The sequence below is a fragment of the Rhipicephalus microplus genome, unplaced genomic scaffold, assembly GCF_043290135.1.
Source record: "Rhipicephalus microplus isolate Deutch F79 unplaced genomic scaffold, USDA_Rmic scaffold_48, whole genome shotgun sequence".
Taxonomy (NCBI): domain Eukaryota; kingdom Metazoa; phylum Arthropoda; class Arachnida; order Ixodida; family Ixodidae; genus Rhipicephalus; species Rhipicephalus microplus.
The window spans coordinates 1,744,194-1,769,653 of NW_027464621.1; the positions used below are offsets into that span (position 1 = coordinate 1,744,194).

Below are 25,460 nucleotides of genomic sequence, written 5' to 3' on the forward strand. Positions count from 1 at the left end.
ACAAAGCTACGCCTTTGCGAGCGACAAACATCGCCACAGCCCACATTCATTCTCGACTCGGAGCATAGGAAGGCTGACGCTCTCGGTAGCACCACTCGCTTTCCAACGTGAGCTCATTGTCAGGCGCTTCTTTTTCCCAACACGATAAAAAACTTGTACGCTTGTATACAATGCTTTAGCCGTGCAACTAGTTTTGTCGACGGCATCGATCTAAAGAGCAAAGGTGGGAACGAAGCCGGTTGGTTCGCCGAGACGGCCGGTACCACTGAAAGATGACCTTCCAGCACGGCTCGATATCTTGTTGGTAGTTCGGAAACGGGCGTTGCCTTGCAGAAATAGCACACTTCAAGCATCACTTTATTCAATTATAAGTTATTTCCATCAGAAACAGTTTATCCAACGTTTTCCATGCCACCGGCAACGACGATATGCACAAATACCAGGGCGATCGGGGCTATCGGAGCGGCGAGAAAAAAAGCTTGTGGGGCCCCTTGTCACGCGCCCGCGCTGCCATTGGCCACGGCCGCCAGACTGAGAGGATGGCGTATTTAGGCGTACTGTGAACCGCGCGAAAGAAGAATACGACAGTAGACATTTCGATTAGCTTTCTAAGCCAAAAAATAAGCGTGCTTTGTTCGCTTATTTTCGGACAAGAAAAGTACTACAGTTAAGACGTTTACTGGCGGACACTCGTAGATGATTCACGACAACGACAATCTGTTTGTTTGTTTGTTTCCCTGGGATGATGGCTCATACCCACTCAGGGGGATTGGCCAAGAAAGTGTAGTGCAGTTTTTCTGTGATCATTTTAACTATGTGTAATGAATTGGTATTATAATAAGACTAATGTAAAAAAACAACATGAAGAGAGCAAACGAGAAGAAAAAAACAGAAAAGTCAAGTTGAGCAATTTTGAGATTTGAGGTGTTATGATTACCACTTAGCTGCGTTTACTTCACTCTGCTGTTGCGAAACGTCGGGGTAGTTCAAAGTTAGGCGCATCGGACGACCAGGGAGACGAATAAGTGTGGGTGAAACTCCACGGAGGCAATCGATGAGAAGTCAACACGATGATTTCAGGGAGCACTCATTGGGGGTTTATTTAGCTAACACAACTTCAATTTACAAAATGCACTAGGTCACAAAGACAAAACATAGAAAATGGTGGCATACCCCTCGGCCTGCATGGCTGGTCTCCGGTGGTGAGATCCGCTGTTGACCCCGACTCCGCTCACCTCCAAAAGAGCCCGAGTCGCTGCTTAAATAGGGGTTTTTTAGCGTCCCCGGTTGCGCGGACCAACCAGGCAAGCCGAGGATAATCAAATCAACATGTGGTTGCCTGAAGCCTGTCTCGCGACAATATGAATTCACCCTCCATACACACCACTTTCCGGCAAGCAGAGGCGACGCGCACACATGGTCTCAATTTTCGGCCTCTGGTCGTCTCGCCAAGTACCCCCGCTGTGTGCCTGCAGTCGTTTGCGCACGGGGTGCGAAAGAAACAAATCCTGCCTCGCGATAACACTGTGGCAGCCTCTGGAAACGGGCGCGTTCTCCGAAACGGCCTTGACGCGCCAACGACTGCTCAAATTTTGGTGCCCTTTGTCCCCAGAGGACCGAAGCGGCGGCTCGTTCGTTTGAAGTGTACGTGGGGGCTCAGTGGTTAGAAGAAGGAGAAAGGCACCTAATTTCTGCTGTCTGGTCCAAAGCACGGCGCGGTACCTGCCTTGGGCGCGAAGCGCACAGTGACCGACCAGACGCGGCCCTTTCTGTTCACTCATTCTTCCTCAAGGCGTGCTCCCCGAGACAAGTTAAACGGCGCTGCTAACAAGGGCGTCTGGCAAAGAACAAGCTCCAGCTGTTCTTTGCAACTCATGATTACGGAGTTAGACAAGGAGAGCAGAAAGGTGGGTCTTAAAATGAATCTGCAGAAAACGAAAGTAATGTACAACAACCTCGGAAAGGAGCAGCGCTTCGAGATAGGTAATAGTGCACTTGAAGTTGTAAAAGACTATGTCGACTTAGGGCAGGTAAACCGCAGAGCCTAACCACGAGATTGAAGTAACTAGAAGAATAAGAATGGGGTGGAGCCCATTCGGCAAGCACTCTCAAATTATGACAGGTAGATTGCCACTATCTCTCAAGAGGAAGGTATATAACAGCTGTATCTTGCCGGTACTTAGCTACGGAGCAGAAACCTGGAGACTTACAAAGAGGGTTCAGCTTAAATTGAGGACGACGCAGCGAGCAATGGAAAGAAAAATGGTAGGTGTAACCTTAAAAGACAAGAAGAGAGCAGAGTGGATTAGGGGACAAACGGGGGTTTAGGATATCATAGTTGAAATAAAGAAGAGGAAATGGACATGGGCCGGGCATGTAGCGCGTAGACAGGATAACCGCTGGTCATTAAGGGTAACTAACTGGATTCCCAGAGAAGGGAAGCGGGTTAGGGGGAGACAAAAGGTTAGGTGGGCAGATGAGATTAAGAAGTTTGGGGGTATAAATTGGCAGCAGCAAGCACAGGACCGGGTTAACTGGCGGAACATGGGAGAGGCCTTTGTCCTGCAGTGGATGTAGTCAGGCTGATGATGATGATGATGAAGTAACATTTTAGCACGTTCAAAAGTGAACAATGTGCATGCATCAACGTTCATGTGCAAAGAAGGTACATACTACGCATGGCCCCAACGCAGATGCCTGGAGCACAGAAGCTGTCCAGTGCTGGCTGATATATCTATCGCACTCCACGAAACCTCGCTGCAGTAAGTAAAGGTATACCGCTTACGTCACTGCACATGTGTAGCTCAAGACTTCACAACACCTCATTGACATTATTCGGTAAACTTTAAGTAATTGATATTAACATAATTTTGTGCCTTTCACAAGCAGTGCGGCCTGGTCCGGGCTGCTGCAAGCTAAAGTGCGTCACTTTCCAATTTTTTACGCGTTCCCACTATGCATGCTTCTGAATTCTTAAAATTAAATGAGAAACGGTTTTTTCATGCTTATTCTTAAGTCTTACAAATAAAATCGTTGAAAAAAAAGCTTCATTCGGTTTCGTTTACCTATGCTGGCGAAGCGCTGTCGTCGTTTCCATGGTAGCGCGACTCCTCTGCGTGGCCACGAAGCTGGCAATATGTGACTCGTTCTGCCTGTTTACGTACACCGAGCCTATCAAGCTCAAAGTAGGAGACCCTTAACTGCTTGTAAGAACATAAAAATGGGTGGATGAACTAGCGCAGGTACCCGCGGTATTGCAAAAAAGTTTGAAATTAGGAGATTGGCACATAAATTCCACCATTAGAAGCATCTTGGCTCTCAGTTCAAATGCGTAGATTAGCGAATTGCTACTTTCATTCATATTTCGTGCTGGTGCTTCAAATTTTACGTAAAAGCTTGATAACTTCTGGAGTACAGTTAACACTCTGTAAAAAAAAAAATGAGACCAAGACAGCAAAGAGAGAGAGAGAAACTGACGTTATGCTCATTCTTAACATTGATAATGGGACATAATATTTGAAATGAAGATTACAATGCATATGAGTACCATTAATTCACAAATTTCTAGCAGTAATGCCGAATTTTATGTTTAAAGGCAGAAATTTGTTACACATCATGCTACTGGGTCAATACTGGTGAAATTCAAAATGTTCTTGCTTCGAGTCAAAATCCGTCAGAAATATTTCACTAAGGCATGTCTTGTAATCATGTGCAGCATGTTTAACATATTTTAATTTGCAAAAATTCAGTATTAAGTTTGTGGGTTCATCCTATGTTCAGTATGTAGCTTAACAAATAAAGTTTGTAAATATTGGGAAACCAAGATAGAGTTGAGCACTTGAGAAAAAAATCAAGCACCTTACATGTCTCTCGGAAAATCGTGCTTCTAGGTTTGAAAAAAATGTTCGCTAACATGATGCAGCTCGAGCTCCTTCAACATGAAGAATGTTTTGTCCCACTCATTGGAGTTAAGTTTTGGCTGGGAATTGTTGATCTTGTGCATGTGGTTGGTGTGCCTCTTCAGATGACGTTTTGTTGTGAACAGTCAGCTGCAGTATTCATATTCAGTTCCTTCATTGCGAAACAGTGATAAGAAGCATGTATACTGAAATAATATTCATGCGCAAGCCAATCACGTTCCTTAAGCAGACAACAACCAGTAGTACTTTGACAGGAGATCACGTTCGCTTGGTGTGCAAAGGTGTGCGCCTGTGAATTGAGCCCATTTGTTGTCCTGGGGCGAAAGTGTTTCTTATTAACGGCACACACACATGGTCCGTTTCTCAATTTTTTTTTTTTTTCACTATAAAGATGCAGGCCCGTACCATGTCTTTTTGCGAAACAGGACCACAGGCTGCTCAAATTCCTTGAGGTGACGAATTATAGTTTGAACACTGTCGTCAACATGAGGCACTGGCAGACTGTTTTTCCGCCAAATGTTGGAGTTCTTTTTTGTTATTGTTTGTTTTTTGCAGCTACAGTCCTTGCTGATAGCTATGGTTTCAGAATGTTTGCAAACAAACATTCTGATGGTTTCAGAATGTTTGCAAACAGAATGTTTGCAAACGGTAATATTATTTGGTCACCATTCACAAAACAGCAAATCACGAAACTGGAAGGAATAAAAAGGAAAGCTATGAGGTTCATTTACAACAAGTACAGACATACAGATTCTCCGACTAAACTAATTTAAAAATCTGGATTACTTACTCTAATGAATAGAACAAGGTTAGCACGTGCAAAATTCATACATGAATTTATCCATGGTCATTTAAACACTGATGTATCTGCCTATCTTACGTTTGATCAAACTAGAACAACACGCCAAAAACACCCAATGAGACTTAACGAATACTCCTTCAACACAAAATGCTTTAAGTACTCATTCTTTCCGATAGCCACTAATGAATGGAATAAACTGTATCCGAGTATCTCCAGCACTACCGAATTAGCAAAATTTCTAACCCTTGTCGAAAATAAACTATGTATTATGCAAACGGAATCACCTGGTTGATTTTAATATGAGTGTTCGTGTGAACATTGTACGAGCGAAGTATCATGTCATCATATTTTTTCTTTAAGCAATTTTAATACTGAATCCAGGTGAAGAGAAATCACTCTGTTGATTCTTGAACATATTTCTGTTTTTCAGTGTGTATAAATTTGCCCTTCCTTGAAATACTTCGCCATATTGTAGGGTAGTTTCTTATTGCTGTAATTTCTTGTTGTGTTTCTTAATGCATATGCCAATATGTCAACCAATGTGTCAACCAAGTCGCTGCATTTATTTTCTTCTGACAACTTTTCTTTACACTAATGTTTTATGCCTTCTTTGATCTGAAATTGTTAAATGATCCGATTCTGTTAGTTTCGTTCTGTACTTTATCGCGATGTATGTCTTTATTGTGTACTTATTCGAATTTTTATGTTCATGCCCTTCCTGCTAAAATCCCTGATGGGATTGGCAGTATGTCGAAATAAATAAATAAATAAATAACAGGGATTGTATCGAGTAATCACGAGCCAATACATTATTTGATACACAGAAACTTGAACGAATGTCGCTGTTGAAGAATTGGGAAATCCACAAATGCATCTGGACGTAACAGTGTTGCTCGGCTACTGCCGTGCGGTCGCTTGCCTTTAAAAGAGGCTTTGCACACCACACAAGAGAGGAAACTGAGTGAGACAAAAATGTTTTATTTTAACAAGGTTTATTCTGAGCACAATGCAAGAATATTTTTTGTACCATATTCTGAGACATCCTCGTCGCACTCATGCTGGCCCTTTTAAGGTTATGGACTGACGCCTCGGCAACGAGATCTTTTTGTTATGCAGTGCTGCCACAGTGGTTTTGTTGGTGTTCATTGCATGAAACATCATACACATAGAAGATCGTAGGAAGTACTATAATACAATCCACAACACCTTGAAATTATAGGTGCTGCTTTTGCAAAGTCTAGTATAGTGAAGGCGGTGGCAAAAGCTAAGGAGGCACCGCTCGTGGTAGCCGGAGACTTTAACACGCTGCATAAAGCATCGCGTTATGTAAGACACTCCCTAACAGGAATAAATCTACTTCAAGCAGTTACAAACTGCTCTTTAGAGCTAGTCATACACCCACAGTTTCCCACGCACATTGGTAATTCATTGTCACTGGACACCATGCCCGATCTGACCATCATTAAGAAAATTAGCGGCATTTATTGGCACAATAACCAAGAAAATCTGGGCAGTGACCACTTTATTGTGGAAATTTCTATGGAAGTTAAGGCACCTCCTCCTAGAGTGTTCAGTGTAGTAGACTATGATGCCTTTCGTAAACAATGTCAAGGACTCCGATGTGTACGATTCGTTTCCAGACCTCTTAATTAAACTCAAAAAGGACATTAAGGCTGTTAATAAAATATTCTAAATGCACCTAAAGGTCAACAGGATGCGTGCACATTTGATGAACCTGGTAGAGGCCAAAAACTGCCTAATTGCCAGATGGCAAACGCAGAGGCTAAATAGAAGGCTGCATAAGAAAGTAACAATGTTAAATAGTAAAATCTAGGTGCATTACCAAGAATTGAGCAAGTAGCAATGGAACACGGTTTGCTCGGCAGTTGATGGACAGATGCGTGTGGGAGACAACAAGGAACCTTTTGGAGTAACTCCTAAACATCCTAGAAGTAAAAAAACAATCAGTGCCTAGCTATTGATAGGCTAATCCACGTTCTGAAAGAGGAGAGGCAAACAGAAGTAGACATATTTCAAAGCCTAGCAGCTAGGTACTGCCTCGTAGGCCCCTCAGGGCACGAGGGCTACCAAGTGTACAGATGTAAACCTACGGAGCAGCTCGACGCTCTGATCGCTAAAGCTGAAGTAAAAAAAGCGCTACTGTAGTTGAACGGCGCCCTGCGCCCAGGTTGAATGGCATCCCCGACAGACTACTGCACAACCTCTATGAGAAATTGAGAAGCTTACGGAAGAGATTAACCATCCGTGGCAAACTGGCTTGGTCCCAGATACCTGGAAGACCTCCAGTGCTTATCCCGAAATCACGTAAAGCTCTCACAGCCAAGAACCTCAGACCAATCTCACTTATGTCCTGCGTGGGGAAGGTGTCTGAGCATGTGCTCCACAAGAAAGTAACGATATACATAGAGGAACGCGGACTTTTCCCATATGACATGGTAGGCTTCAGGTCCTTTCTATCCACACAGGACATCATGCCGCTGATCAAACGGAAGATCATCGACGTGAACACTGGGGATGTCAGAAGTATTTTGGCACTCGATCTCGCCAAAGCCTTTGACAACATCACGCACAGATTTATTTTCAAATTCATCTCAGCCTAAACTTAGGAAAACACTTCCATGCGCTCGTTAGGTTTTTCTTAAGAGACCGTAAAGCCACGATTAAAATCAGCCAACTGAGATCCGAAACGTTCAAGCTAAGGCTACGGGCACTCTGCAGGGCACAGTTATTTCCCCCCTCTTTTTCAATACAGTGATGAAAGGACTCCCAAAAAACGCTGGCTCGAGCTGACAGCACAAACCATATGCTCTACGCAGGCGACATTACCGTTTGGTGCAGTGGGGGGGTCCGATGGGACTGTGGAGTGTGCCCTTCAGGAAGCCGTAGATGTTAATGAAGGGCACCTGAAAGAAACGACACTCTGTGCGTCGCTGTCAAACTCGAAACTACTGCTTTATAAGTCCAATCGCTGGGGCCCGACATGCTCTACACCTTTCGGCCAGGTTCCCATTAATCTATATGCGAAATCTGGCCAGATGATTCTGAGAGTTGACTCTGTCAGAACTCTAGGTCTAATAATTAACACAAAGAGAAGCAACACTCAAACTGTTGCTCATGTGAAGGCACAAATGGAGAATGTGCTCAAATTAATCACTCAAATCACTAAGACGGCCTCAGTGAGAGCAATCTCCTGAGGCTGTATTATGCGTTCCTTACGAGCCACATAGAGTACGTCGCATTTGGGCTGACATGGTCCCCCTCAGAGAAAGCCGAAATTAATTCTCTGATAAAAAAAAGCATCAAATGCATCCTGGGAATTCCTGTTAGCACTAGCACAGAGAAGCTCCTCACACTAGGGGTGCACAGCATCCTCACTGAGGTAATTAAAGCATAAAGAACGGTACAAACTGTACGCCTCTCGTCTTTGAAGGCAGGCAGAAATGTCTAAAAGTCTGCAGGACTGGCCCCTTTGGCCATCGATGAGAATGCCACCATTCTTTCTCACACCATTAGGAAGACCTTTCAGATAACAAGGAATGTGCACCACAGAGCTTTGCCTGAGAGCTTTCCGCCACGTCTAATGCAACACGCTTTGTAGAGCGGGTTTTGTCAGCCAGAATGTTGTCGTACATTTCCATTTGGCGTCACTGCAAATGACGCTGGAGGTTTGCACCATGGTTGCCGGACACAACGTGCTGGCAGTACTCAATTCGGGTCGTCGATTTCTTTGAGACGCTGTCATACTTGCAATATCGTCCAGCACGATTTTTTTGTTGCATCCCATCTGGACTAGCTGCAAACGTTAGTAACGAATCATTGTACCAGTAAAAACACTTGTACAGGCGTGCAAGCTAGGACCTAGCACAAGTTCTAAAACCTCTGCTAGGTCCTAGATCCCATCGTGCTAGGACCTAGCACGGTAGAGTCAATAACATCAGATGGTGATCTGTGACTGCTAGTTTTATATAGAGGTCAGTTGTTCACATGGTTAAAGAAACAAAGAAAGCAAACTTTTTAGAGAAGGTAATAGCAAGGACCAGTCTTCTGATGATTGGGAAGCTATGGTCATTTTGCACTCTGCAGAGAGCGAAGTTTTAGAGATGCATCTGTGAAAGTACAGTAGTGAAACCAACTTGCCCAATGAGAGCGAAGCCTGTAGTTCTCGAGAACCAGCACATGTTGGAAGGCAAAACAAGAACAGAGAAAAAGAAGAATGGAAAGCAAATGACCAGTAGCTTATGACAAAATAAGGGAAGCAGTGAGTCATGAGGAAGAGTATCGAACACACTAGAAGAGACAGAACTGCTTAAAAAGAGTAGTTGGGGTGATTGACCTGCAGACTGTGGTGAACAGTCTCCTGTAAAAATACCAGCCACTTGATGATTCTGCAGTGTAAAAATGCCAGCACAAAAGTTTTAACAGTTTTGCCCTTTGAACACATCTGTAAATTGACTTTTTCACACGAACATTTTTCATGAGAACACCTCATTCCTAGAGAGTTTTCTAGTTTTTCTAGAAGCACATTCACCCCTCCCAATTCCAGCGAAGGTGTGAGAGCAGAACCACAAAGGCAGCTTTTCACAGCACATTATGAATGTCATGCCTCTTTGCATGTTCCTTTGAACAGAAAAAAATAAATAAAAAGGCGTTTGCTAACAAAATAAAAAAAACAACAACGAAATGGTGGGAGAAGGATGCTGTAGGACAGCATTTGTAGACAATTCGAAGGAGAAGTATTGGCACTAAGCCCTTTCTTGCCAAAGGGCTTTTGAAGTAGTGCCTCATTTCTTATATTTTTCTGTCCCTCTTTCGAAACACTTCAGAAAGTGTGCTTCAGTGCAAATATACAAGTGAATGAAAAACCTATGAAAAAATTTCAGTTTCTCTCTAGCACGAAATGATAGATACATTTCGGTTATGTTTTTGTTCTGGTCAAAAATATGTTTTTTTTTTTCGTTTTCATTTTGTTCCGACACACGGATTTGTAAAGTGTTCCTTTAAGCACCTTTGAAAATCGCCTGTCTCGCTGATGTACACATGGTCACAGTCCGCACAGGGACTATTGTACATGACATCAGAAAACTTGTTTTTAGGAAGCTTGTCTTTCATGTTTGTAAGCACACTTTTCAACTTTTCACTGCACATGCAACATGTGCACATCAAAGGAGCAGAACAGGTGTGCTAAGGCCTGACTAGTTCAAGGAGCATACGGTATCACGGCACTTTTACGGGGAGCCGACAAGGAAAAGGCACTAATAGGTGGATGATAAAATTGGCTTTACCCTCTTTTCGGGGTAAATTTTTTGCCTTTCTTTTAAATACTATAACCCCATTTCAAAGGTGGGGTTATGTTAACTTTCACATTGTTTACTCTATTTCGCGAAATATAATAGATAAATGCACTGGGGCCACTGTGATGGTTAAAGCTCGTCCAAAATGAATCATCAGGCAAACTTTAAAATCACAATTATGCACAGTTTTTTTTTTCTGTTGGGCTCCTGCTGTCTTCAGATACTCACTCTAAGAAAAAGAGGAAAAACATTGCAACATATAAAGTAATGTTCGAATGAGTAAATATCAAAAACTCATTAGTGAATATTTTAACTATTTCCTTGAAAGGACATGCTTATATGGAAAAGTTGTAGGACATGGTAATTTTTGGCATAAGTTGTTTTTAAAAATCCCCAAAACACAGCAAGTTCAGATATTAATAACCAAAATAGAAGGCTCCGATCTAGTTGATACTGAAACTTAGTGCTCTGAGCATGCAGGAAATGTACCATTTGTGTCGTGTGAGACTGAAAGCTCACGTGATGAACTTTGAAAAAGGTGCGTAGCAGGAGAATCTGTTTTTTCTCCATATAACCCGACTGTGCCACCTATCTGTTGAGTTCAATGTGTCGTGCTTATCCATTTCTTTCGTGCTGTACCCAAGAAAAGCAGATTAAGCCTTTTCTTTCACCATACAGCGGACTTGAAATTAGGTGCACTGGCAGTTATAACTTTCACTTGAGCATCGACATTACTAAAGATGCTAGATTGGATGGTGTACCAAATATGTTCTTCAAGCATTATGCGGAATGGAACGCTTGTTATTTAACCATAATATTTGTAAATTGTTAGAGACATCTACTGTGCCGGCTGTTTGGAAAATCCCCAACATTATTCTAGTGTTTAAATCCGGTAATAAGCAGCTCACTTCCAACTACAGGCATATTTCTTTAACCTGTTGTAAGCTCCTAGAGCACATAATTCATAAGCATATTATTCATATTTTTTATTTTCAGCATTCATTTGAAACAAATGCTAGGACAAAAGCAAAAAAGCCGCTATCATAGCGGCTTGACAAAGGCCCCTGCCCCTACAGAATTTGGCAGCAGGCGAAATATTTACACAAAAAAACCGCAATGCATCGGTATACAGATTATCTATAAAAAAAAAGAAGAACAAACAAATAGATAACCGACATGTGTTTTGAAAATTTATAGCAAAACAAAAACTTCTTTTTTTTACATAGAAAACACGCTTTTTTGGAACAGTACGCAACTTCGCCGAACACACTCATAAATTATATGTCGCATAGAGAAACCATACAGATCTACAGATACATAATAGCATGTAAGATGACTTTCACAAACAACAGAAATAAAAGATGTACCATATACCTAAGAAACAAGCAAGAAAAAGCAAACACATACATGACATACAATTATTCACATATAACTGCACAGCTAAGAAAATATTGCTTTAGCATCCGACGTGAAGTGATATTTAGATTAATGTTTTTCCCCACAAGATCGTTAAGCAACAGTGATATACGGTATGGTACCCAGTCTTTTTTATGATTGGTTCGCAAATCAGTACAGCTCTGACAATAACATATCCTCGCAGAAGCAGCATGGTTTCCGCTCTGGCTTATCTACAACTACTCAACTCATTGAATTTATTCATGGCATTGCATCGACACCGAACAAGCCAGGTCAGGTTGATGCCATACTCATTTAGTAAAGTATTTGATATGGTGTGCCATAGAAAACTTATTAGGCTCAGCAAAATCATTGCTGACAAAAAATACTTAGCTGGATAGCTGATTGGTTACATTTGAGGACCCAATTTCTTACTTTCACTCATGCGCAGTTGTCATCGCAGTTGTCAATGTATTTGGGTCATTTTATGGCTGGAGCACTGTGTGGCAAATGTGTATCAATCACGAAGAGACAGTACAAATGACATTTGCTAATAAAAAGCAGTCACTAGGTTTCAGTTATAGTTACAATAGCACTATTTGAATTCTCTGAATACCTTCAAATATCTTGGCATAATCTAAAGTGGCACCTTCACATTGAAAGCATTTGTGCGAGGGCACTTAAGAAGTTAGGATACTCAAAACAAACTCTCAAGCACTCAACCAGGGACTGTAAATTGACAGTTTATATATCTCTAATCAGGCTATTACTAGAGTATGCCTCAGCGGTATGGTCACCGTACACTGCACTTGACATAAATAGGCTTGGGGGTGATTAAAAAAAGGCAATAAGGTTTTTTTTCCACTGATATGATCACAATTTTCCTTCTTAATCTCACTTATGTGCTTCATTGTTAAAGCCACTGGCTCGTCGATGCACGCTTAAGCGTATCACTTGACATGTGGTGTTTAACGTCCCAAAACCACCATATGATTATGAGAGACGCCGTAGGGGAGGGCTCCGAAAATTTCGACCACCTGGGGTTCTTTAACGTGCACCCAAATCTGAGCACACGGGCCTACAACATTTCTGCCTCCATCGGAAATGCAGCCACCGCAGCCGGGATACGAACCCCGACCTGCGGGTCAGCAGCCGAGTACCTTAGCCACTAGACCACAGCGGCGGGGCGAGCGTATCACTTAGCTGCATAAGGTTTTGCATGGCTATAGTTTCATTCAAGCTCCTATTTCTTTCAGTTATTTCACTAGACGTGCCATGCATCGAACACACCCACTTATTGTTCCTTTTCAGCCATTTGTGAATTCTCTTACGTGTTTTTTTTTCCCAAGCGTTGTCAACATTTATAACAGCCTAGATGGTTCCTTGCGAGAAAAACCACATGAACAGTTGATGAAATAATTGCTGGACTACATATTGTGATACTTTTAATATGCATTGTGTGATTGTTGTTCAATTTACTAACTCATGTACCTGTTTCTGCTATGATTGTCTACCGAGACAGCAGTATTTATAAATAAATAAATAAATAAATAAGACTTGGTGGCAACCATTGCAACGCTACTTTTCACCGACAAGTGAAAGAGTTCTTTGCCATTACTTAGAGTTTAATGAACAAACAGATCGGTACTTTACACTGAATGCAAGAAATAAGCAATCCAATGTGGTGTTTAGGACAACTTAGTTTTTCTGACCAGATTCTGTTTTGGCACACCGTTTTTATCGAACTTCATCACGTGAGCTTTCATTCTGACATAAGAAAGTTGGTGCGTTTTCTACTTGCCCGGAGCTCTCTTTCAATATTTCTTGAATTGGGGCTCTCAATTTTGATGATTAATGTATGAGATTACATGTTTTTCAAGTATTTAAAAAATGGGTATGCATAAGTTGTCATGTCCTTCAGCCTTTTCATAAATAACTGCCCTCAAGCGAATAATTAAATAATTAAAAAATTGAGGAGCTTTTGACAACTGCTCATTTGACTGTAATTTTGTCTGTATTAAAGCTTCCACGCCTCAAGAAAGAGTTCATTCGCAAAAATTACAGAGGCCTGGCAGTCATCAAATTTTTTAAAAATCTGTAGTGAATAAAAAAAAAACAGACTCTGTATAGTTCCATATGGGCTGTCAGCTCATTTCTTGCAAACTTGTGTTACTGTGTATGCAAAAGCATGTATGTCCCTTGCAAGACAAAATTTTGATGACAGTTTGGGTTGCCTTGCCACATAAATCAGAAAAAGAATGCTCACAGCATTATTCTTGCCAAAATTATTATGTATGCATGGGACAGGTTTTTTAGTGCACAACCATGACATCAAAAAGTTGCCATCAACTGTAGTGACCTTCTGAGCTTGTGTTTCGATACAGTTCATTGCATAAGCTTCACTGTATTGCTAAAATGTATTGTTGTTTTTTAACTTAAAATGCCTTTTAGATCCTTGTTAATTATTCTGTGCATTTTTCACTCAAAGCATGTATAAACAGTGGCTGGCATTACATAGCTTACATCATAACACAGTTCAGTACCATGTACAATTTACAAACTCTGAAAATGACTTCACTAAATGTCCCCTATTGATATATTTCAGTTGCCACACTGCATGAAAGGGTGACAAGCCGCAAATCGCCAACGAGAGACCAGCAAGTGTGAACCTGTTACGTTTTGTGGTAAATCCTGCATGATGAACAGCACACGTGCACATGCAGCATGTTGATGACGTGGCATATTCTTCTGCCAAGTCTTGCTTACCCTTGAACTTCATCAAGAACTACAAGCAACATAATATGTGCTTAATGTAAAAGAATTCCTTGCTCTAAAATAAACAACTTGTTTCTCATTCTTGTAAATGTACTGTTAACAGGCAGTGACTGTGCATTATGTGTAGTAATGGAGGCTCTATAGGCACTTCTTTTCTATTTGTTATAGAGGTGATTACTATTTATGTCTATTAATGCAATCCACACTTGCATGTGCCAGAAGCTAAGTTGAACATAATGCAAAGTGTGCTCGCTATGAAAAATTATTCATGACCTTGCATGGCAATAAGTACTCTATAGTACTTATGGTAAAATCTGAAATACCCTGACTGTGGAACATATATCAAACAATAAATAGACCTTATTCTTTATTGCCATTTCCTAGTGACACTCATTTCTCAGAAAAATTGGATATGGACAACCCATTGGTGTTGTGTTGATAGTGTTTTTAATTATGAATTACATGCTCGTTCAAAGCATTTACTGGCTGACACTTTGGTGTGCCTCAATCTTTTGAATGTGCCTCAGTTCCGACAAAATTTATATTAAAAAAAAAAATGGCGAGTATGGCCTTTTTTTGGGCTTTTGAAGTCCATCATCTGTTAAAAAGTGCTTTAATAGCCTTTATTTTAGTGGAGGCTAAAATTTCAGGAAACGAATTTATATGCAGCACGTCACCTGTTATACCACTGCAACAAAATTTATAAGCTCTTGGCATGTGGTTTTCGGATCGCTGAAGAAATGGTATTTTTTGGTGTAAAGTTAAAACCCAATGTGTACCGTTCTCTCTCAGCGACATATTGCCATGAAATCGAGGCAAGTAAGGTTCTAGATTGCTTTCTCAATTAGACTGATTAAGTGTTTCACATTGGCAAGCCATCAATGTTGAAAAGTGGTCTGCACTCTGACATACTTCTTCCATTAGTGAGGAGGCCATAACTGGTCGAGGACACCTTATCGTGTATTCTGTTAAGGTTGCCTCACCAAGGCCTTGCTTGGTGCTTTCTTGAGTTAAGGTAGCACCAGAGCAACCTTTGCGTCTCCCTACCTCGTTACTTGCAGGGCTTCTCTGCAGAACTTTGTCATCAACACTGTGTTCGATTTCGTATTTTTAATTGATGTTTTTACTCCATAATGTCAAAGAACTTGTTTTGTAGAAATTCCAGTGTCAGTGTCGTTGCTTGTGAGCAAAAACTCATCTCGTTTATGACCAAGAAGTCTAGAAAGATGCAAATAAAGTAAATAATAAAACCTTTCTGGTCCGAGTGAGGATAAAACCCAGGCCCTCCACGTGGCAAAGCAGGTGTTCTACAATAGAGCCACGACATTCCTTGAAGCTTCTGTGGAAAAAGACACTTTATCAATGTCATGAAGTGGAAGGAGTCTCTGTAACACATCATATATTGCATGGCGGAAGCGTAGAATCGCACTAGGCATTAAAAGTATGAACTGTGCAATGAGTGGGTGTTTTAAAGGCTCACCTATTACGAAGTGCTCAGACATATTTAATCATCATCAACAGCAGTAGCGTCAACAAAGTGAACAGCTGCATAGATTTGAGTGTTGCCCGACCGACACGTGATGGGGCCTTCGTTGATTCGCAAAAGGATTAATATGGAGTAGTTGGCACTTAACAACTGTGCTTGTAGTAAGCATTCAAGAATACTTTGAAATGACCAATGTTATGTGCACAGCAATGATGGAAGCACTGCTCCGATTGCCCCAAAGTGCAGTATTTGTCAGTAATTGCTCTGAACCTGCTCCGAAATGACATTGTGGAAACTGAAAACAAGGAAGTTAAAGCACGCGACAATCCGCAGAGCCTAAATGAAAACAAAAGCAAGTGGTATACTAGAATATTGACAATGCTGCGCATATTCGAATTTTGTGTATATATCTGATGTAGTAATGTAGTTGTATATTTCTATCTTACAAGCAGACTATTTTGGTGAAATGGGTGCAAGACTTCCGAGTCGTAGCCGGTGCTGTGACAACTTCGACATGCGACTGATTACATTTAGCACGTTCATTAGCTTAGATTTTTTTGTGTCACAAGAACAAGCATTTTAAATCTCTTAATTTAATTAGCTTACTTTATTTACGAAAATTTCAGTTCTGGTTACCTTCACAAAATATGAAAACAACACTTAGTGTTCAAAGACTATCCATCTGCCTAATTATGATTCTTGCAATTGGCTGTGAATAATATGTGCAATATGTTAATTAACAAATATTATATGTAAGAGGCTTAAATTATGCATTAAACTCCAGGAGTCGTTTGTAATATTTTGCTATCTCCTCTGAAAACACCAATAGCTGCTTCAGGCTTTATTTTTTTCTGCTCCAAAAACAATCAAGGCTGCTCCAAAGCAGCATTTCTCTTGCTCCAGAAATCAAAATGTCACTTCTATCACTGGCACAGTCATTCGTTTCCTTACAGCATGGCTGAGGTATGCTCAGAGAACCAGTACAGGCCAGCAATTGAAAAGGCAATGCATGCAAGATATGATTATGCTATCGTGTTCTGCTCTTAAAAGCAAAGCTCAAGAATTCTCTATATTTTTGTACTTCTACACAAGCTCTGTAATTATATCCTTCCTTTTGTTGATGAAAAATTGCTTGCCAAGCTTGTTTTCAAACATACAGCTGATGAGCTGTCAAAATTTTCTGTTAAGATGGTGCAGCACAGAGAGAACAGCCAGGATACACAGAGACAACGAAAATGAAATGCTTACTGCATACTCATGCTTTACACCTCAAAGGGTTAAACATTATTTAGTGAGAGACCGTATCAGACCTGTGAATGCATACCACTCTGTATTTGACATCACGTACCTGCCTTCACATGCTGGTACTGAAAAGCGAATGGTGATTCTTGTGCACGAAAATCACTATTGCAATGGCCACTTCATGTTCCTGAAAGCTGTAGAAGCTTATGGCAGGGTCAAATGAAGAAGCAACCACTGGTTCTGCATGGTTTCCGACTTGTTATTCCAGCTGGCCAAAGGAAAATATTAGCAACTGTCTTAAAGTGAATCAAATTTAGTGAAAACAGCTCACAGTGGCACAAAAATAAACTTCCATGAATAAACCAGTAAGCACAGCTAACGTGGAAACAGCTAAGATGCAGAGATATTTTACAAGAGAAACTAACAAGGAAAGAGACATGGTGAGAAATAGATCCTGCCTTCCTTTAACAGTTATCCTTGCCTTAACTGTAATATCGTTCTTCCTTATTAAGAGGGTGCAGATGCTTTGTTGGTATGTGGGTAGCTGCTTTTTGAGAACTACTTTTTCCAAGAATTTAGAAAAAAAAAATCATTAAAGTGCATGGCAAACTATTCATATACGTCAATTTTGAACTATTACGGGAGCACATGTGGAATCAGCTAGAGAGGCAGGCACACTCTTGTGATGGAACGTCGCAAAAGTGAAGGTCAAGGGATGAAGCAACACAGTAATCAAATATCAAGTTCTCGATCAAGAAACAAACAACACAAGCGACATTCCCATACCTTTTGATTGTGCGACAAAAAAAAAACTCGGAAAAACTATTATGGGATAACAAAGGAACAAACAAGCATTTGCAGCTACGCATGTTATGGGTTCTGTAAATCTGCTCTAAACTTGCAGATGGCACATGTAGGTGAGAAAAAGTTCAGTAGTAATTGCAGTGGTACATCTGTAAAATGGTGAAAGTTACCGGGCTGAACTGAACCTCATGAAGTACCTCATGTCTGTGGAGGTGTGTCACCCATATTGAAGGTAAATGCATAATCTAGTGATGGTACATTAAAGAGAACACTTTTACAAGTTTTACAGTCTCATGATCCAAGGAAAGCTTGTTTTTAGAGGTGCACCTTACCGAACACGAACTGTTGAAACAAAGTTACAGGTGCATTCCCACCACGGACTAACATGTGTCCTTAACATGAAAGAAAGCAGTCTTCCTACTCAAAACTATAATTCTTTTCTATTAAGATGTATTCTTGTCACTGTATGCCTGCACGCTAGCAGTTTGGCGTAACCAGCAGTTGCAATTATTATAGGTTACCAGCTGGTATCTAAGGACCTGCTCAGTTTTTTTTTTCCTTAATAAAAGCATTGACACTTCCATTACATTCAGTTCACGTGCCCTGGATATTACGCATTACTATTTTGAAACTCAATCACAAGCACTGGCTGGATAGTTATAGCCGGTGTCACATGGGCATTTTTGATAACGATCAGGGTCGACCTGGACCAGATTTCTTGATCACGATATACAATCATTGCTGCTACTCGGTTCACACTAATCCGGATCGAGTTTGGCGCAGCAGTCAGTCAAATTGCGATCCGGGAGCTAAATCACAGTGCACAGATCGCGATTACTAGTGACAATGAATCAGCACACAATACAGATCGAGCCTGATCACAATAAAATTTGCCCGTGTCACACCCGTGCGACGATAAGCGCGGTGCTTTCGTTCATGCCAATTCGCTGAACACTGATACATAATGTCAAGAAAACGCATCTGGTGCTGTCTTTGGAAGCTCTCGAAGCGGTAGACGGAAGTAAAAAAAAAGCACGGACGTTAAGTGACGACACGGCAGGGCTACACATCTCGTCGGCAGATCATGTATAAATATACATTTTTTTTATATAGGCACCGCACCGTCCGCCAGCAACATCAATAAACCTCGCGGCCGACAGCTAGGGGCGACGGGCCATGCCTGAACAATTGACTCTCTCTCGCGCGCGCGCCAACCAGACAGCAACAAGATCATGACCTACTACACTCCTGACCTGCCCAGAGAGCACCTCTTCCAGCGCCCACGTTCTAGTTCATACCTTCTGCCGCTAGGGCCGTCACCTACGAGCGGCGTGGCGCTAGGCAGCACCTGTTCGCTGACGTCACCTTCACTCTTTGTAGTCAAATTTTAACCAACAAAGCACTCGTAGTGCGAATTTATGATCCACAATTTAGAAATATCCAGAAATAATAATACTAAAAGACATTCAGAATTTTTTTTGCAATAAAATGCACGCGACAACGCATAGGCTGTCCAAAATCATGTAAATCCACGGGTTTCCACGTTTGTCAACCAGTGTGCTATAAATTCTTAAGCGCACTGAACAGCTTACTTGACCAGCAATGTATGGGAAGAAATAGTCACATATATGCCGACAGTTCACCACAGAAAGCAGGCATTCTTATACCAGCGCCTACAAAACAACCGTAAAGAAGCAGACGAACAGGTTATAGGTAGCGCCACCTACGGCGAGCGATTGAACGAGAGCGGGGACACGCGCTCCCATAGGAACCCCGCTATCTGAACAGGTCAGGAGTGTAGTAGGTCATGAACAAGATCGCCTAAGAATAAAATGTCATCGCGCGTGTTCCTAGACAGTACCTAGGCATAGGGAGAGGTTTAACGAACACGCGGGGCGAAAGCTTCCCCAAATCCAAGTTACCCGGATAGGTTCTGTGAGAAAAGAAAAGCTCGCAATCGATGGCGTCATAGCCAATTAAATCAAAACTCAACAGAAAATGGCACAGACATTAAGTTTATATTGTTATTTTTAAAACTAGTTATGTGCATTGTACCTTAATAAATGTTGCGGTTATGTGTATTATTATGCGATTGTCTACTAATGTCGCTACTAGCGCTACCAAACGACCAGTCGTTCAATCTTTTTCGTAACGTGTCCCGGATTGCGCTGAAATTTTCCTTCTCGACGCATGCGCTTATGTTCGTATATCGGTCGCTGACGGTCGGATGATCTAGGCCTATTGGGCCGAAGAAACGAAGATAAATAGACATATCGATACATATTTCGTTGTCTAGGTCCTTCACGAAGCACGGGAGAAAATGAGCAAGCAAGTCCTACAGTTGGAGCCTGACTCCGAGCTCCACTTCAAAGGTAGTACCACTCGGCTGAAGTACGCTTTTCGAGCAGGACATGCGGGGGCCATATTGACGGCCAGCGTCTGCTTTACGGTTTCGCTGAACATATTTCGCTTTGTTGGCGCCAAAATATGCCCGGCATGCGTGTGAAGATACTTGACCTGGGGATAGGAAACAAGCTGGTACTACTGCTTTTGCTGGTATAGAGCTGTGCTCTTCCTTGCTTGCATGTCGCCTCTATAAAGAACTTGTGAAACTCGTCCATTAGCATTCTTAATTCTTTCGAATTCCGCACCGCAGCGTGGTTTGTGAATGTTCATTTTATTATCGAAGTGGCGAGACTGAGTAGGACACTTTCAGCCTCGCTTACATTTGTGGGAGGGGACATCAAGGGGCCCGTCGGTCGGCGCTGCCCCTTCGTCCTATTTTGTTCCTCCATCAGATCGCTTAGTGCTGCGCTTGCTTATGATATGTGGTCTGGGGCCTGTAATTCTTCGTCTACGTGGATAAGTAATCGAAGCTCTCGTGGATTACGATATTTCCTGCTACAAGGAAACAAATTAGTAGGTGTCATGCGTAAATCGCGTATTTGTACGCTTTCTTGCGCGACCTCACTTGTTTGACCAGGTAGCCTGCTGAACCAGTCGTTGTGCCCTGTAGTTGTGTATAATTATAAGGTATGTGAAGTTCTGTGCGATTAATGTTGCAGTGTAATATACCAAGCGCACCGCTCACTTCCGTAAGCTGGCGCTGAAGTCTCCGGCGTGGCAGAAGACTGCTTGGGGTGGAGGGCGAACACGCAGCCGTTTGCAGCGACGTTGATGTCCTATCGCATTTGATGTTTTAGGGTGTGGACGTCTTCTGGGCATTGACAATGTCCAAAGCCGTCCCGCCCCCTCACCTGTTTTCACCTCCCCGTTTCTCGGTGACTTTCCTGAATACATTATGCGAGAGACAACCTGCGACCGCAGCCCTTGACATTGCCCGTCCGTACTAACCGCCGAGCTGGAATGGAATAGCCGACGGCGCCGGTCTTCCATATGAAGCACCATAATGCGACCTTGACACGTACCGCCTGCCGGCTTTTAATGTGTACGGCGCATTATGCTTTGCTGTCTGTCATGCGTCAATGAGGCTGCTGTGCGATTCAAAGTTGACACCCTATGTAATGCTTCCTCATTTGCATGTCGAGTTTTTAGTTGACTTCTGGTGCCCAGAAATGTGGTGTCCACTGTTAGTCTCTCATTAACTAGATTTCCCTTGCAATGGAAGCTATTGTATGTGTAACACGAAAATGAAACATGACTTACTCAATTCTGTGATGCGACTTCTTGGGGAAAATATGTGACCAAAAATTGGTAATCGTGTGCCCTCATATAGGCATGAAATTCAATGTAGTAAATTAATGTGCTCTGTAGTTAACAAAACTTCCTATGGGTTGCACATACTTTCAAAATGTTGAGACTACTTCCCTCCCAACATACTTATAAACCTTTACTATGCATTTGTTCACTCTCACATTAGTTACTGTTAAGGGATCTTGGGTTGCACATACAAATTCATGTAACCAGTGGTCACACGTCAAAAAAGAGCTCTCTGTAATATAGGACCTTACACTTTGCACACCAAGAGCAAAGGTTTATTTAAAAGTGTCAGTATTCGCAATCTGGTGGCATACAACATTGCCTCTCATGCATAAAATAATCAATGAAAAACTTGTCATGACAAGACTTGCTTCACCTCTCACTGCTATGAATGTATTGCATTATCGTTTTATCCTACCTTAGATAACTACTAATTATGGTCACTATACACTGAACCTTTAAGGTACATCTCTTTGGAATAAGCTTGATTACAACCTAACCAGTACAACACAGTTAAATACATTCCTAAAAAAAGCTAAAGCACTACCTTATTGACAATGTACTGGCTTGCAGTTTCCTTTTTTTTTCCTTTTTACCTTGTAAGATGAATTTTATTAAAAGGTATTATTGGAAAATTTAATTTGCTCACATTTACTTTTGTAATACACACGTTCTGCATAATTGACACACTTCTGTTTCTGTTTGAACCTATTGCATTATGTATATTAACATTATGTACATTAACAGCTGGTATAGTTGCTTTTTACTAGATACTTTCGTTAGGGTTCCTTCAACAAATCTGTTGGGTCCCAAAAGTGTGTTTCTTTTTTATAATCAATCCATGTCCTTTGTTAAACTTTCAACAGGAGCCATAAATCACTTAAGTTTATGGTTAAATGATACCTGAAAAATTGCATGCAATGACATTCCCACTAATCATTGTGTAAGTGCTTCATTATGATGATATAATTTACTTGCAAGTACATATTTGAAACCGGCTACTTTCACATAGTTTTGGGCTTTTGTTTAGTCGTATCACATAACTTGTATAAATATTAAACCTTCCTGAAACCATCATTTAATTGTGATTACCTGCTGCTCTAATTTAGCACTATTATTGGGTAGGTTCTTTATGGAAGGTTCATCCCTTGCACGATCGAAGAAATACTGCAATGAATAGTCTGGCCTCAAGCATAAAATTTTTCTTCGGTGGTGCAGGCGGTCATTGGTTAAGTGCATGTGTGTGTGTACACACACGCATGTTACCTTCACTTATTTGCTCAGCATCATCTCGCCCTGGCTATTGTACTTGTGTGGTAAAGCAATATCATTTCCCAGAGTTAATTTCTATATTGTCAAAAGGCAGAGACAGCGTCCTTATGGTCATGATTTAGTAACAATGCCTTCCAGTGGCATATCTAGCTGCCCTCTGCCCTTGAAAAGCATCATTCAGGTGTGTACCAATACCAAACTTTTCGTGCTTTTTGCATAAGTGTCTTGTTAAAGCACCGCTAAGTTTGATATTCATCATAGTCTTACCTTGAAAAAAATTTGCAGTAAATGCATTATTACAGATAAGTGCTAGCTCATGTGCTCTGGGGGAATTCTCTTTATTGCTGTGGTAAGAGCAAGATGTATCAGTGTACTTGCTTCTAAATTATCCTTGCAAGGATGCTTCCATTTTTTGTGTGTGTAGTGTTGTAGTTCTAACGCATCATGGCAAGCACTGCTTTCAAATTATTCCATAGCTTATAGACTGGGTGTATTGGCTTAGTTATAATATTTCAGACACTTGTAATCTAAACAACTAGCTAACACATGAGTAGTCTTGCAGTTCTAACATTTTCTGGCAAGTACTGTGCCAAATCTGTCCATTTTTCTCTGTGTTCTTAAGGGTAACGGAAAAGTCACTGCGCAGATTGGCCAATTCACGTGGCCTATATGTAAGCCACTTGTAATTTAGCTAACATAAATTGTGTTTGCATAGTAGGCCCTATACATGGTGGGACCATCTAAGCTCAAATTGTATAACATTAAAACTTTGATATTGAATTTTGTGGCAAAAACAAATATAGAAAGGCATCACATTATTGGCAGTGCTGAAGTCTTAATTGATTTGTGTGTTTCTCATAATCATATCGTGGTTTTAGAGTGCGAAACCCCTGATATTATTATTATTATTATTATTATTATTATTACTATTATTATTATTCAGTGGTCTGGTGGCTAAGATACTCGGCTGATGACCCGCAGGTCGCGGGATCGAATCCCGGCTGCGGCGGCTGCATTTTCGATAGATGCGAAAATGCTATATAGGCCCGTGTGCTCAGATTTGGGTGCACGGTAATGAACTCCAGGTGGTCGAAATTTCCGGAGCCCTTTACTACGGCATCTCTCATAAGTGTATGGTGGTTTTGGGACGTTAAACCCCACATATCAATCATTATTATTACTACCATTAAGTGATTGATTTGTGGTGTATTTTCTAATCCTATGGAATGGAGGCGTTTTTCTGCCATTACTCAGTGAATGACGACAATAATGTTGAGCCTTACCTCACAGCATGGTTGCTGCATGTGTTCACTCACCATTAGTTACAACATAACTTAACTTCCAGTTTCTGGGATAGCCATGCCGATAGGTTTTAACTGGTGCTATCCATTGTGTGGGCTAAAGGGGGGCCTAGTCATCAGGCCCTATCACAAATGTTATATAGAGAGGGTTTTACTGAAGTAATTCTTAATGTGGCCAAGACGGGAGAGGCACTGTTGGCACTCTTTCCTCCCTTTTCCTGGGCTAGCATCTGTCACTGGCATACCTTCCCAAGGTTAAGAGCTAAAAGTGTAGTACCTTGCTGGGAAAATAGCTATTTTTAAACTCTTCAGCGGCAGCCTTTTTGCCCGCATTCAGATGAACAATTTAAAAGACATTTTACAGCTGTTACCCCTCAACATCACAACTAGAAACATTTTATCAGTGTTACACATGTGTACCAAACAGCCATGTCCTCCTAATTATATGAAGGGCCTTGAGTATCTCTTTTTTGGAAGCATCAGCATTGTGGGCCAAGGGAACGCCATGCAGAAAAGGAAGTGTCTAGACGCTTTCCATTTAATTAACCAGAAAAAAGTGTGCTTGTAACATATCTGTAAGCTACAGTGATAGATCTTTGTTGTCTAGTGATTATTAGTTGAAGTTATTACTAAACTCTTTTGAAATAGATAATGTTCATAGACCAACAGCTATCTGAAGGATTTATGCATCCTACTTGTCTAATAAAGTTGCTAGGACCAGTCTTGTCCCATCATCTTTGTCTTGTGCTCCATGTTTTACATCTTTAATCACTAACATGTACCAAATGGCCCAACTCGTCACCTCCTTGTTCTCTCATGGGCCGGGGCTGACGTAATGAGTCATGTTCGCATGCAGAGCCCCACCTTCCTAGAGCCTGTTCTATGTACCATGCTCTCTAAGTAGGAGTGCTCAAACTTGGTGAGGTGCTCTTGTGGCTGTTTACTGTTTGTGAGGTATAAAATTTATAACAATGCTGGTCAGCACCAGAGAATTGTTGAGTAGCCACGTTATTATTGTTTGCTGGCATGGTGCTTTAGGCTGCCTTGTCTCGGCACTGGCACCACTGTTTGTAAGGACACCAGTAGTGACTTGGAGCAATATAATCCTCTTAAACCCGTTTGTAAGATTTCAAAGGATTATATGTGACATTCCAAGGTGCTAGTAAACTTCTATTGCTTTGCAAATGCTATTTTAAGGGCACAAATTAAGGCAAAATGGGATCGAGGAGGGGGGGGGGGGGGCACTTTTTTTTTCTGCACATTTAAGGTAGTGCATGTCTTCGTAAATTTCCATATTCATGTTTTCCTTAAGAAGTCTTGTGGCTGAAAACCAGTTTTCTGAGAGCAAATAGTGAGTGAACACGCACGAGCATTCTTGCGAATTATTTTAAAAAAGCTTACGAAAGTCTGAATGCTTCTCTAGAGTAGGGT

General features: G+C 41.4%; 1 protein-coding gene and 1 long non-coding RNA gene across 3 annotated transcripts in view; one reads left to right on the forward strand and one right to left on the reverse strand.

Annotated features, from left to right (window-relative positions):
• Nucleotides 1-15,369: 15,369 nt before the first annotated feature.
• Nucleotides 15,370-18,921, reverse strand: LOC142788220 (uncharacterized). The gene is made up of 2 exons (XR_012889290.1): nucleotides 17,039-18,921; nucleotides 15,370-15,543 (listed from the first exon to the last, which is right to left on the reverse strand). It is a non-coding gene; the product is annotated as an uncharacterized LOC142788220 (long non-coding RNA).
• Nucleotides 18,922-19,904: 983 nt separating this feature from the next.
• Nucleotides 19,905-25,460, forward strand: part of Vap33 (VAMP-associated protein 33kDa) — a 67,745-nt gene continuing 62,189 nt past the window's right edge. For both annotated transcript variants that reach the window (XM_037428712.2, XM_037428714.2), the window contains exon 1: nucleotides 19,905-20,108. In XM_037428712.2, coding sequence (XP_037284609.1) covers nucleotides 20,057-20,108 — 52 coding nt within the window. In that variant the 5' untranslated portion in view covers nucleotides 19,905-20,056. The remainder of the gene's footprint in view (nucleotides 20,109-25,460) is intronic.